At 42.4% G+C, this 14,358-nt stretch overlaps 1 protein-coding gene across 3 annotated transcripts in view; it reads right to left on the bottom strand.

The window, feature by feature from the left end:
* Positions 1 to 14,358, bottom strand: part of NEK5 (NIMA related kinase 5) — a 63,169-nt gene that overhangs the window by 36,133 nt on the left and 12,678 nt on the right. For 2 of the 3 annotated variants that reach the window (XM_005668386.3, XM_013980483.2), the window contains exons 4-10: positions 10,650 to 10,747; positions 8,332 to 8,415; positions 8,175 to 8,245; positions 6,744 to 6,830; positions 3,577 to 3,631; positions 1,407 to 1,607; positions 1,248 to 1,329 (exon numbers count right to left, since the gene is read on the bottom strand). In XM_005668386.3, the coding sequence (XP_005668443.2) occupies positions 1,248 to 1,329; positions 1,407 to 1,607; positions 3,577 to 3,631; positions 6,744 to 6,830; positions 8,175 to 8,245; positions 8,332 to 8,415; positions 10,650 to 10,747 (678 nt within the window). The remainder of the gene's footprint in view (positions 1 to 1,247; positions 1,330 to 1,406; positions 1,608 to 3,576; positions 3,632 to 6,743; positions 6,831 to 8,174; positions 8,246 to 8,331; positions 8,416 to 10,649; positions 10,748 to 14,358) is intronic. The other variant, XM_021065294.1, reaches the window with a different exon arrangement.

Below are 14,358 nucleotides of genomic sequence, written 5' to 3'. Positions count from 1 at the left end.
ATGGATGGACTGGGTCTTTTAATATGTTTGTGGTCATCGCCTTTGAAATGTGTTCTTGTTTTCCTATATGTCCTGTATCAGAAATGCACACAACGCACTGTCATCCTCTACCTGCTACTTTCTAAACGTTCTCAATCTAGACCAATATATAACAAGGCCAAACCAAATGAAACCTGGAAGAATCATCCACTCACTTTGCCTTTAGAACTTTGCTCAGTTTTAGTGTCTCCATCACAGTGGGTAGTATTTTCCCCACCCCTGATTCCTTGGAGAGATTTTCTACTGCTCATCCTTGAAGTTCAAACATTGGTTATAGCTAAAAATCCTGCTATCTTATTTCACGGTATCAACTGACTTAGTAATTTTCCTCTCCATTAATGTCTGTCTGCCTCTCTCTCTCACACACAAACACACCCACACACACACACACACACACACAGTACTTGTTCATGAGATTCCTGATACCACCACTAAAACTGCTTCTCTAGTTACCATTACCAGAAAGTGTCACCTGCTTTTTGGGAGGTCACGTAGTAACTGTTCTCCCGCTGTTACTGATTAGGTCCAAGATCCTAACTTCGGCTCCAGTGGACCTCTGCAGGAAAATTCTAAATTTCAAGTCCACCCTCTCTAGTTCAAAAAATAAGCTCCTCTCCTGATTCCATGTCTATCTGTGAACCCTCTCTGATTCCTTCTTTCTTCTCTACACAAAAGTTAAGTTTGGATTCCACCTCTTCAAGCATCTCTTTATCAGCAAGTCCACTGCTTCACCAAGTTTTCCCAACTATGAGAAGAGAGGAGATGAATCCTCCAGGTCATGCCTGAGTGAGACATTCAGGCGCACCCACTGGTCACTGCTCGACAAGGCGATTTTTCTCCTGCTTATACTGCTCACGTTTTAAAAATGTTCACGTTCAATGTATTTGGAGATACTTCCCTGCTGATGTGGTCAACCATATGAGTTTGGGGTTGGTAGATGCAAACTATTCCATTTAGAATGGAAAAGTAATGAGGTCCTACAATCCAGCACAGGGAACTATATCCTGTCTCTTGGGATAGAACATGTTGGAAGACAGCACAAGAAAAAGAATGTTATCTATGTGTGTATAACGGGTCACTATGTTATACAGCAGAAATTGGCACAACTCCGTACATTGACTATACGTTAATAAAATTAAAAATTAAAAATCACTGCACGAGACACATGTACTGAATGTTCTCTGATTGCATGGTTCAGCCGTTCTTACCTGGGACCACCCTTCCAGCTGGTTGAGAAGCGGACGCTCTTGCTTGATGGATGAGCGTGTGAGTGAATTCTTCCCGAATGACCTAAAACCGAACACGTGTCAGGGTTCTGCTCGTCAAAATCGCTGTCAAAATCCAAACAGAACTGCCTCAAGACACACCTCAGGAGTCAAGTGGTTGACAATGAGTCTCTCTAAGAAGGGCCTTCTCAAGATGGAATTGATGGATGGTCGATCTCGGGGCGATACTTCAAAAAGCTGGGATATTAAGGACTGGAGGTCACGGGAAAACCGTGGAGACACTGGGGCAATGTGCGCTCGACAAATCTTCAGCACCAGCTGGGGTAGGTTGTTACCTTCAAACTGGAAGGACAAGGAAGAATGATCCTAAATCAGAGACAAATTCAGTACCAGTACTTACTGCCAAGAACGAAAGAGTTTACAGCTTCAGTTAGAAACTCTGTGGTCTACCCTGAATTGCCCTCATCAATTAAATGTTTTCGAGTAGATATTGTAGGATATTGTATTCAAGGGGATGTCATGTTATTTAAAACAAGATTTTTTTAGTTATAACTTTTTCTTGTTGTCAAAATATTTACTCATTATAAAAAAACTGGAAGCAGAGTTCCCGTCGTGGTGCAGCAGAAACAAATCCAACTAGGAACCATGAGGTTGCGGGTTCGATCCCTGGCCTTGCTCAGTGGGTTAAGGGTCCGGCTTTGCCGTGAGCTGTGGTGTAGGTTACAGGCGCAGCTTGGATCCTGCTTTGCTGTGGCAGTGGTATAGGCCAGCAATTATATCTCTGATTCGACCCCCAGCCGGGGAACCTCCATATGCCACAGGTGCGGACCTCAAAAGACAAAAAAATAAATAAATAAAATTTAAAAACTGGAAGGATCAACAGATGAATAGATTATGAAGATGTGATACATATATACAATGGAATACTACTCAGACATCATATATACAATGGAATACTACTCAGACCTAAAAAAGAACAAAATACTGCCATTTGCTGCAACATGGATGCAACTAGAGATTCCTCGTACTAAGTAAGTGAGAAAGAGAAAGACAAATACCCTATGATATCGCTTACTGGTGGAATCTTAAATATGAATGAATGCGTTACTTTGCTATAGAGCAGAAATTGGCACAACATTGTAAATTAACTATACTTGAATAAAAAAATGTTTTAAAAAACCTGGACGGTATAGGAAATGATAAGCAAGTCAGGCAAATTATGTATAGTTTCACCACACAGAAGTATATTTTTAAAGTCTTTTTTAAAATTTTGTCTTTTTTTTTTTTTTTTTTTTTTTTTTTAAGAACACATATGGAGCACACAGAGGTACCCAGGCTAGGGGTCCAATCGGAGTTGTAGCTGCCGACCTATGCCACAGCCACAGCAACATGGGATCTGCGCCGCCTCTGCAACCTACACCACAGCTCATGGCAATGCTGGATCCTCAATCCACTGAGTGAAACCAGGAATTGAACCTGCATCTTCTTGGATGCTGGTCGGGTTCGTTACCCGCTGAGCCACGACGGGAACTCCTCCTTCCAATCTTTTAAAAATAATGTTGGAAGTTTCCATGTGGTGCAGTGTGTTAAAGATCCAGTGTTGCCACAGCTGTGGTGCAGGTTGCACCTGCGATGTGGATTTGGTCCCCAGCCTGGGAACTTCCACGTGCCACAGGCGTGGCCAAAACAAGTAATATTTAATTAATTAATTAATTTAATTATCTAGGCCATGCCCGTGGCATGCAGAAGTTCCCAGGCCAGCGACTACACCTGTGCCACATCGGTGACCCAAGCCACAGCAGTGACAATGCTGGATTCTTCACCAGTAGGCCACCAGTGAACTCCAATAATGCTTATTTTACAGACTTGAGATCATAATGACTGGTCCCTGGTAAGAAGCCTGGGCACTGCGTCCCTAATGAACTTCTCTGCTAGATGATATTTCACATGGATTGTCACAACTTATTGCTGGAGAATCAGTGCAGCCTGTGTGATTCTACGGGAGAGGTTCTTGGAAGTGTGTGCCTGGTCTCCTCATGCATCCTTTCCCTTTGCTAATTATGTACATTCACACACGATTTATTCTTAGTGGTAATATGCTAACGTGCTCCAAAGTGGATTTTGTACTTCATAATATAGCTTGGACATCTTTCCATGCCCGTATATATAGATCTCTTGTTCTTTGTAATAGCTCATCTATATAATGTTTAACAATCTAATAACAGCATACATTAACCTTTTTCTCTCAGGGGTTAACTTCATTTATACAGTTTCAATAATTTGAGATTAATCTGACTATTAATATACTTACAGGATGTTTGAGTGTGCAGAGCTCATATAAGACACAGCCAAGAGACCAAATATCCCTGGGAAAGATAAGAGTTTCCATGCAAAAAAAAAAAAAAATCAATAATTCGCAATTAAAGCCTTTATCCTTACAGCACCTTATATTTGTGTATCTTTCAATTTTATATAGGTTGACCAGTTTCCACAAATGCTTTCAGATCCATTATCAATTTTTACTAAGACTAGAGGTAAAATGAAAATTTGAAAATTTTTTAGTTTGTCAAAATCCCAGCAGAGAAAAGGTGTACAAGCTTTGCTACAATCTGATGGCCCGAGATTTACTCCAACTTCACTCGATGAGCTCAAAGAAAGTGTGTGCGGGCATGGAATTTCGAGCAATTTGGAGGGGGGAGGCAGAACTCACACAGGGATTTGTTTTCCTTTGAAGGGTAAAATCTGGTTGATTTAGAAAGGAAAATTCTAGTCAAGGCTATTGACAGAACCAAGGTCAGATTAAGGGACAAACAGTATTTGGTACTCAATGAACTTGAAAGAATGTTACTACCTAGGACTAGACACTTGATCTTGAGTACTTTAGAATTTTGACGTGATGGGTTTAATAAGAAATTACCTTATAGAACAAAAGCATAATTAAATCTAAAAGACCAAAGGAAACATAAGAAGCGGGCAAGAGGGCGGTCAGAGTCAAAATAATCAGGATTCAGTCGGGTGGGGTAAACGGGGGCACCATTTAGCCATTTCTGCAGCCCTAACGCTTGCTTCCTTTGAGTGTGTGCAGGAGCAGCAGAGACCAGGAAGAGCAATCCTAGAACAGGTAGGAAAGTGCTCCCAGCGGAGGTCGAGAGTCTCTCCAGGGTCCAGAAACTCCCTGCGCACTTCCCACCGCCAGACCAAATTGACACTGAGTTTTGTCTATACCGGGTCTTCCTTGGGTCCAGACTCCTCCTCTGTCCCAGACCACCCTCTGTAGCCAGTGTGGGTGAATCCAGTTGCCTACAGGGGTGTGGCAGGGAATTAAGCCGCCTGGGGCTGGGTGGGAACTTCTGCAGGGCTTATACCATCCTGTTTACGGTGGGGACTGTGGTGAACCTGCTCGTGGCTGCCCAGCTGTATGAAAACGTGCCCTCTGGGTAACAGAAGCTGATGACTAGTAGAAATTCTTAAGCCTTATTTATAGAACAACAGATCAGGGAACAGTTTGTTCAAACCCCTCTGCTTAAACTGCCTCCACTGATTAAGCTCATTTTAGTTATTTTTCTTTTCTTTTTCCTCTTTCTTCAGTGATGTACTCTCCAAGCCTCGTGCAGTCTAGGTAATATATCATAAACCTCCTTAACTGTCCCCATGGATAACACTGTGGATAGATGGGTCACTAGAGCAACAGGGGTTTAAGAAGCTTTTCAGGAACTTGGAGTCAGTTCTTGTTCAGGTGGAACCAGCTAAGACTTGTTGGGACACTGGCCCTAGAATTGGACCTGTGAAGGTGTCCACTGAATGAACTTTTGACCTCCGAGGGCCAAAAACGCCACCCCCAGGTCATGCTAAACACCTGCATTTTTGAACACGCATCCCACAAAGAAGCAGGTAACTCCGATTATGTCTGCACAGACCACCAATTAATTGCCTCACTACCTCCAATCCTCCTTCGCTCTGCCTCAGACCAGCTGGCTTCTTTATCCCGTAAGTATCACCAGCCCCTCGCCTTCCGGGAGGCAGAGCTAAGACTTGCTCTCTAGTCTCCTCACTTGGCTGCCTTGGGAAAAAAAAACTCTGCTGCAAACCTCAGCATCTCCGTGTCTGGTTTTCGGTACATCAGGCAAAGGAAACTGGTTTGGTAACTCTTAGGATCTTCCAATTATCCAAAGCATCAAATCAACATATTTAAATGTTGACTCAAATTCTTAAAAACCGGTACAAGGAAACAAAGCAATGCTGTTGAGCCTGGGGTCTCTGCAGCGCTGTTTCTGCCCTGGACAGCCCGCCCCTCCACCCAGGCTACACTGGCTGCGTTCCTGCTCAGCCTGAGGCCAAACCCCTTCTCTGGGTCAGAGGATATCACCCCAAAATGCCGTCTCCTTTATTAGGTGGAGAAATGTTCACTACTCTTTTTTAGGGCTTTGCCTTCCATTTCTCTCTAAGTCAAACAGTCAAATATCCCTTGAATATTATCCTAAACAAATGGTGAACTCCCAAAAGGAACTGTCTTTCTGCAAGGCCAACTAGTTCAACTGGCAGCCAGCTTTGAAAAGTGAGAACTTTTTCCTTTTCTTTCCATGGAAGTAAAAATGACCTCATCTTCATTTTTTCTTTTTATTTTATGGCTGCACCCTTGACATATGGGAATTTCCCAAGCCAGAGACTGAATCCAAGCTACTGCTGTGGCAATGCTGGATCCTTTAACCCACTGTGCCAGGCCCGGGATGGAACCCAGTGCCTCTGCAGGGACCCCCAGCTGCTCCAGTTGGATTCTTAGCCCAATGCACCACAGCGGGAACTCTCTTCTTCGTCTAACATAACTGTGTATATTAATACTACTCCTGAACGCTATGCTCTGATGCTACATACATAAAAGCTGGCTGATTTTTAAAGCTGGAAAGTGCCTTAACAATTACCTAGCCAACCTTCTCTTTGTGACAGGTAGGGGAACTGAGGCCCACAGAGATCAACTGACTTAGTCAAGTTGCTGACCAAGCCAAGATGAGGACTCCTGACTCCCAAACCAGTGCTCTGCCAGCAGATCTCAGTGCCTTCCACCTAACCCATCTGCAACACGTTCCTGCAACAGACTAAACAGGGCTTAGAAAGTATGAGAATCGAATACAAAGATGAGCATCACAGTGACTGCAATTAGAAAATCTTCTTCTTCTTCTTTTTTTTTTGTCCACACTCATGGCATGTGGAAGTTTCAGGGCCAGGGATGGAACCCACGCCACCGCTGCCCCCCAAGCCACAGCCAACCCTGGATCTTTAACCTGCCGTGCCACCACGGAATTCCTCTGTGTTATTCTTCCCATCACCTGTATCTTTAAATGAAGAGAAATGTCTCTAAGTAAGTTCAAAAGTTTCAGAAGTGGTCAGAGACAGTCACTGGGATCTTCATTTTCTAGGTAAAGAAAATGAAATTACAAAAGGACCAAAGAAAGGCTTTCAAACCAAAGGTCAGCAACTCACGTTTTATTGTTGTAGGGTTTATTCTGACAGATCTCTGGGGACAGGTAGTAAGGTGTTCCAACACAAGTTCTAGCAAGTTCCATGGTACTAGCAAAATTATATTAAATAATAAAATAACATAGTTTATTACTGAAGTAAGAAAAGACTTAAGACATACACATATGTGCAAGAAAAAAGTATAGAAATGGACAACACAAAATTTGAAACATACACATACTAAAATCAAGCAAAACATATTCTATAGGAATAAGAGAGTAATAAAATTAGTTGATTTTTAAGCTTATAATTCACCTCCCAAAACCTACACCTTAAAAAAAAAATTATGCCTTCAAGATGCCAAGAATAGACACAGTTATTATGCTGCAAAATCCTCACATGTTAAAGAGTTCCTGCTTTCCAACGATTCGAGTAACACAATCTCATGATTTAACATTTGGCAAACATAAAAATGAACACAAAAGTAAAAAATCATCCACGATCTTACCATCCCCTCAAACTAGCATTAAAATTTGATGTATTTCCTTCCTGTCTTTTTTCCATGCATATCTTTCACATAGCTGTAATCACAGTGCATTTGAAAGTGAGAATTCCTTTTTTTTAAACTTAATAAAACTTGTTCTCACATTATCGAGAAGGCTTCAAAATCCTAAGTGTTAGTGGCTATATAATGTTTATGGCTGTGCCAGGTTTTATAAAATGTAACCATTTCCTAATTATTAGGCATTTCAGTTCTTTCAGACTTCAAATTATTCCCTTTGAATAACTTCCCAGCAATAGACCATTTAAAAATCTCTTGCTATATTTATTACCACCAAACTATCTTCCAAAACAGTTGCATCCATATACTCCCCCCGGCTTGTGTGATTTGCCTGTTTCACGAAATGCTCACTAGCTTTATGCAGGTGTCCGTTGCATCTCATTTGATTTGCTTATATCACACACTGCCACCATCCTTCTACGATGCCCAGATTTATCTTGCAAATTTTAATTTCAGACAAAGTACCATCTGAATGATTTCATACACTCACCTAAACAGTTACCTAAAATTATTTGGAAACCAGGCTTTTAATATCTTCTTAATTCATGACACTTAAAAATACACATTTTGGGAGTTCCCGTCGTGGCTTAGTGATTAACGAATCCGACCAGGAACCATGAGGTTGCAGGTTCGATCCCTGGCCTTGCTCAGTGGGTTAACGATCCGGTGTTGCCGTGAGCTGTGGTGTAGGTCGCAGACGAGGTTCGGATCCTGTGTGGCTGTGGCTGTGGTGTAGGCCGGCGGCTACAGCTCTGATTAGACCCCTAGCCTGGGAACCTCCGTTTGCCACGGGTGCAGCCCTCAAAAGACAAGACAAAAAACAAACAAAACAAAACAAAAACCACATATTTTGGCTCTTATGAATAGAACAAAAAAAAATTTTAAGTACTTACTTGTTCAGGACTCTTGCAATACCAAAGTCCCCAAGCTTTGCAACCATTCCATTCTGGCTAAGAAAAACGTTCTATAAATGGAAAAAAATGCTATGTTGTTGGAGAAATTTCAAGAAAATGAAAGATGAGTTCTATCTAGATCTTTCTGAGTTGTTACCTGTGCTTTTATGTCCCTGTGTAAGATCTTCCTGTCATGAATATGTTTTAGTCCTAGAGAAATCTGTACAAACCAACTCAGAATCTGTAGAGAGAACATAAAACCAGTCAGTAGTCTAGTGATCACTGAAATGACTTCACTGAATGTGCAACAAACGAGAAATAACACATTTGTATTCGAATACAGCTACAGGAGTGCAGCTAATAAATACACCATCTTCACATACGCTTTTCTTTCTACAGCGAGAAAAACGGAGGTGCGAAAAGGCAACACCATGCACAGGAAGAGCTAAACAGGAGTGCAGCGCCCTGGTCCTGGGGGCTGTGGCTCTGGTTCTGCGGGGTGGGGGTGGGGGCATGCCGAAGCAAGGCGGAGAGGGAGGCAAGTCATCATCTTTCTTTCTTTCTTTTCGCTTTTTAGAGCCACACCCTTGGCATATGGGGGTTCCCAGGCTAGGGGTCTAATCAGAGCTACAGCTGCCGGCCTACACCACAGGCTCAGCAATGCAGGATCCGAGCTATGTCTGCGACCTACACCACAGCTCACAGCAACGCCAGATCCTTAACCCACTGAGCGAGGCCGGGGATTGAACCTGCAACCTCATGGTTCCTAGTCGGATTTGCTTCCACTGTGCCAAGACAGGAACTCCTGATCTTTTTCCTTAACATGGGGTTGCTAACTGCAGCAGGAGAGTATAGCCAAGCAGCTCTGTTTTCTGATAACCCTAGTGCCCCTGCTTTTTCCTTTTCGGCAGAAGGAAGGTGTCAAGGATAAAGAGAGAGAAAGAGGAAGAAGTAGAGACTCTGTAAGGTTATTACAAAGTTTAATGAAATATCCAGATACAGGTACATAATATAAAAGCAACAAATATCTTAATTTTAAACTTTTTGAAGTTTAATTTTTTAAAAAACATATGTTTTTATTTGGGAGTTTTTTGGCCGCACCTACAGCGTGCGTTAGTTCCCAGGCTGGCGACTGAACTGGTTCCACTGCAGCGATAACGGCAGATCCTTAACACACTGAGCCACTAGGGAACTCTTAAGCCTCATTTCATTTCTTAGTTATAATTTTCTTTTATCTTATCTGGCTATGAGCCTCTTTATTAACATGTGTTTTATGCTTATAGAGATTTATTTAAACTATTCTAAAATTCCATTGGTTCTTTGCTCACCAAATTATACAGAAAGGGGAAAACAATAGGAAAAGAAGCTATATACTAAGATTCAGTTGTAATTTTGGCTCTTTCCCAACAAAGGGAAATGTAATTCAAAATTGTGTAGAGGAAAGTATTTTTATTGAATGTAGCAAAATAATATCTAGATAGGAAGAAAGGATGGTTTCTACAAATATGGAACTTAATATAGAATGTATGTGAGCCTAGAAAGAAGGCTTAGATTAAATTTACAGGGCTAGAGATATTGATTCTTTAATCATTCATACATTCACAACATTCAATTTTAACTCTTGGGAGAAATTACTTGGGCCTCATGCTCAAGTGCTAAAATAGAACAAAGAAACAAATGTCCTCAAGAAAGATGGTGGGCCATTCCCGTGCCCTGCTTCAGGCAGTGGCCGTTCCCATCAATTACACAGGCCCTGAGGCAGATTTTTCTACGCACACACACCTGTCTCCTTCATGATACCTAAGAGGGTATCAAAGGAAACTCAGAGGATCGAAGAAAAATGTAGTAGTGCAAAGAGAAAATGGGAATTGAGGCCATGATTCTTCCCCCTTTCTCTCCTCTCTCTTAATAACAAAAGACACTAAATAGCCACTGCTGAAAAGGGGTTCTAGCCTCCCTCGCAAAGTGGGAGAGCCATTTTAAAACAGAGTACCAAGCAGTAAAAGGGAGAAGAGTGAAGCCATAAATCATCACATCTAAAACAGCCAAGGAATATCCACATCCACTTTTGTTTTAGCCATGAAGACGTATCTCAGGGGCATGCTACACGAGACTGTCCAGAAATGAGACACTGTCTTTTCTCAAGCAAAGTTCCTTCTCAAAAAGAGAGTCAATTTACGTTCAATTTCAAACATGTTCTGGACTAGATCTGTCAAGAATATTGATCTGGGAGTTCCCCCAGGGCACGGCAGGTTAAAGATCTGGCTTGGGTAGCTGATGTGGTACAGGTTCCTTCGTTGACCTGGGAACTTCCGTGGATGTGGCCGAAAAATAAAATAAAATATTGATCCATTATTTCAGAGTTTGAACTTCTCTTCCAGAAATCAGGCTTCATATAAACATGGTCTATTTCATGTGGCATTATAAATTCAATCCCCCAACATAAAGTAAAAGGCGCATTAGAAGAGCCTTTACCTGATCCTCCCTAAACAACACTCCCCGTTGTCTCTTGATCCTTTTCATGAGATCCCCTCCATCACAATACTCCATCACAATGAACAGCCTGCCGTTCTCTGTAAGAAAAAGCATCAGGCCACGCTATACTTATTTGCCTTTCAAGTTCTAGAAGGTGGAGGATATAACAGACAAATGCAGTAGCTAATGGTTGAAAACGCTGGCTGTAGAATCAAGATGGACTGGGCTCTAATCCCACTTCACCACTTAAATTTCTTAGCTCTGTGACTTTGGGCAAGCTATATTTAATTTCTCTGTGCCTCATTATCTCATCTGTGAGATGGAGATAATAATACAGAAACGCCTCTTGGGGTTGTTTTATCTTTCCTCATTGAATCTTTTAAATGAGTTCATCCATGTCACATTCCTTGAATACCTGCACATACTGAATTCAATAAATGTGAGCAATTATTATTAATACATTCCTGCAAAAGATTGGAAATCTGCAGTGAAAGAACAGCTGTGAATCTTTCTCAACACCTCAGGAAGAATTAATAGACCCCTGAATTTGAGTATAAACTTTTATTTCTATGGGGTTTATTCAACCATGTTACTGAGTACAGTAGAGAGGCCTGACCTCTAATTGACCTCTGCCTGACCTGCTCTGCAGACTGATGGGCACTCTGTGTGGCCACTGCCAACTCAAGGTTACCACTGGGGGCTACTGGACTCTTGTATGTCCAGGTACCTCTGCTCCCATTGATTCTTACCAAGATCACTGCGTTCACTCCCAAATCTGTTGATGTCAACTATGCTTGTTCTTATAATCGTCATATAAACTTATGCAAGATGTATGGAAAAAGAAAGATGTGATTGTTTCTACAAAAACTACACGGGATGCTGTGGAGGACTCAATCAAAGTGAGCAGCTAAAAAATAAGTCATTGATCGACAGACTGGGTGGGACAAGTAGAAAATAACTGGAAAGGTTCAAAAGCATTGTGCATGGAGAGCATCTATAAATTCTTACTCCGCTCTAAAGAAAAGAAATCGGAAATTATAAATTGAATGGGGGGGAGCCCATGTTAGAAAGAATATTCTGAACTCCAACTGGTGGACTCATATTCAAAGAAAAGGTCTTGGTGGGGGTTCCCGCTGCGGCACAGCAGAAATGAATCCGACTAATATCCACAAGGTTTCGAGTTCGATCCCTGGTCTCCCTCAGTGGGTCAAAGGACCTGGCGTTGCTGTGAGCTGTGGTGTAGGCCAGTAGCTGCAGCTCAGATTCGGCCTGGGAACTTCCATAGGCCACAGGTATGCTCTCCCCTACCAAAAAAAAAAAAAAAAAAAAAAAGACAAGGTCTTGGTCTTACACCAAAAGTTTAGCAAATGACTGTGCATTTATGGATTAGAGTCTGTATGATTTCCTGCTTAACCAGCTTTTCTCCTTAACCAAACAATGACCAGGTGAGCTTTTTTTTTTTTTTTTTTTGAAATGGGCTTCTACTAACTTGTTTGTTTCTCCCACGAGTTCGAGGGAGAAGCAGAGCCCTGAAGCAGAGTTCCCTGAAGCAGAGCCCACGCTTGAGTCTTTTGTATTCCCTGTGCCTGGCACGTGGAAGGTGCCTAATAAAGGGTGGTGGTTGTGGTGGTGGTTGTTGCTGAGTATCCACTAAGTGTCAGAATCTCTTGCCAAATATCTATCACTTGCTGCCTCTGTCTTTCAAGCAGCTGAAACCGAGTTTAAGGCAGCCCTCAGGAACCTGACAGCATCTGCCCTTGGTTGCTTCTGAGTCTCAAACTGAGGGCTTCTCTCAAGAACGCGTCCATTTCTTCGTCTTCCCTCTTCAAGGCGCGATCCCTGCATTCATCAACGAAACGTCACTGAAGACACGCTAAGGCACGCGTGCGAGGGTTAGGAAGCAAAGAAGCCATCCTTCCGAATAAGGAGGCGACAGGTTGGATGCGACATCCGTCACGACGTGAGAAGGGCTACGGCAGACGTCGGCACACACGCACGCGGGCACAGAGGACAGGAGGCAGTGAGCCAGCGGCTGCAGAGGCCGGCAGGGTTTCTGCCAAGATGCTGACCCTGAGCGCCCAGAGGTCAGTTACTTTCAGGAATGTGTAAGTTTGGGGAGAATTCATACTTTTCTTAGCTCAGTCATTAAAAGGGCTACCACAGCAAAGCAGGGACAGCAATTTTTTTTCAAAACCATAGAAAAATTGGAATAAGGAAACAAACTAAAGAAAAAGCGTTCCATTTAACGTCCATTCCACCAACTCCCAACTCACTCATCCTTGCCCTGGCTTTCAGTGAAAGAAATTAATCGACTGATTCAGGATTAATCATGACTGAATCATCTGAAAGGAACTATTCACGGCCATGAGTATCACACGGCTCCACATATCCTTTTTTTTTTTTTTTTTTTTTTTTTTTTTTCCATTAGCCACTGTTAGTTTCATATGTAATGGGTTAGAATCGTCTGGAAAGGTCATCTATGCATTCACATTTTCCATCTGTTTAAAAAAATGCATCACTGTAGGACGGGAGAAAAGTATAAGAAACCATTCTTGTCCTCATGGAGCTTCCAATCTCATTGAGGGAAATAAAGAATATACCCTAGGAGTTCCCTGTCGGCCCAGCAGTTAAAGATCTGGTGTCAACGCTGTGGCTCAAGTTGCTGCGGTGGTGTGGGTTTGATCCCTGGCCCAGGAACTTCCATGTGCTGGGGGGTGCAGCCAAAAATATATATGCACACACACTAACATTATAATATAGAGTATTAGAGTTCTTTTTTTTTTTTTCTTTTTAGAGCCACACACGCGGCATATGGAAGTTCCCAGGATAGGGGGTCACATCAGAGCTATAGCTGCCGGGCTATTCCACAGCCACAGCAACTCAGGATCTGAGCCTGTCTGTGACCAACACCACAGCTCACGGCAATGCCTGATCCTTAGCCTGCTGAGTGAACATAGCCTATGATAAATGCCACATGAGTGATCAAGCCAGTAAGAGCTTGGAAGTGCTCAGAGCAGAGGTGACAGAGATCACTTTAGGTTTGGGGATGGGACCTTGCTGAGTGTTAAGCATGTATAATATTTTAAATGCGGAAAGGAAGAAAAAGGACACTCCACAAAGGAAGTGCATGGCATCCTATAAGGCAGGGATTTCTGGAACTATAAAGCTCACGGGCCACTGACCTTTCAAAATTATTGAAAGGCATCAACATCAGGATTGAAATGTCTTTATTTTTTGTGCTAAATTCCAACAGTTAAAGAATAATTCCTATAATTAATTCATTCTAAAATGCACTTTTAGGCACAGCGGAAACGAATCCAACTAGGAACCATGAGGTTGAGGGTTCAATCCCTGGCCTTGCTCAGTGGGTTAATGATCCGGCATTGCCCTGAGCTGTGGTGTAGGTCAAAGACACGGCTTGGATCTGACATTGCCATGGCTGTGGTGTAGGCCGGCAGCTGTGACTCGGATTAGACCCCTAGCCTGGGAACCTCCATATGCTTCAGGTGCGCCCTTAAAAGCAAAATAATAATAATAATAATAAATAAAATTTTAAAACAAAAAAAGAAATAAAATGCACTTTTTTTTTTTTGGCCACGCCTGCGGCATGCGGAAGTTCCCAGGCCAGGGATCAAACCCGTGCCATAGCTGCAAGCCAAGATGCTGCAGTGACAACGCTGGATCCTTAGCCCATTAAGCCACCAGAGAA

This window comes from Sus scrofa, chromosome 11 (assembly GCF_000003025.6).
Source record: "Sus scrofa isolate TJ Tabasco breed Duroc chromosome 11, Sscrofa11.1, whole genome shotgun sequence".
Classification (NCBI taxonomy): domain Eukaryota; kingdom Metazoa; phylum Chordata; class Mammalia; order Artiodactyla; family Suidae; genus Sus; species Sus scrofa.
Note: the sequence above shows the minus strand (reverse complement) of the source record. Positions and strands in the feature narration are given on the sequence as shown.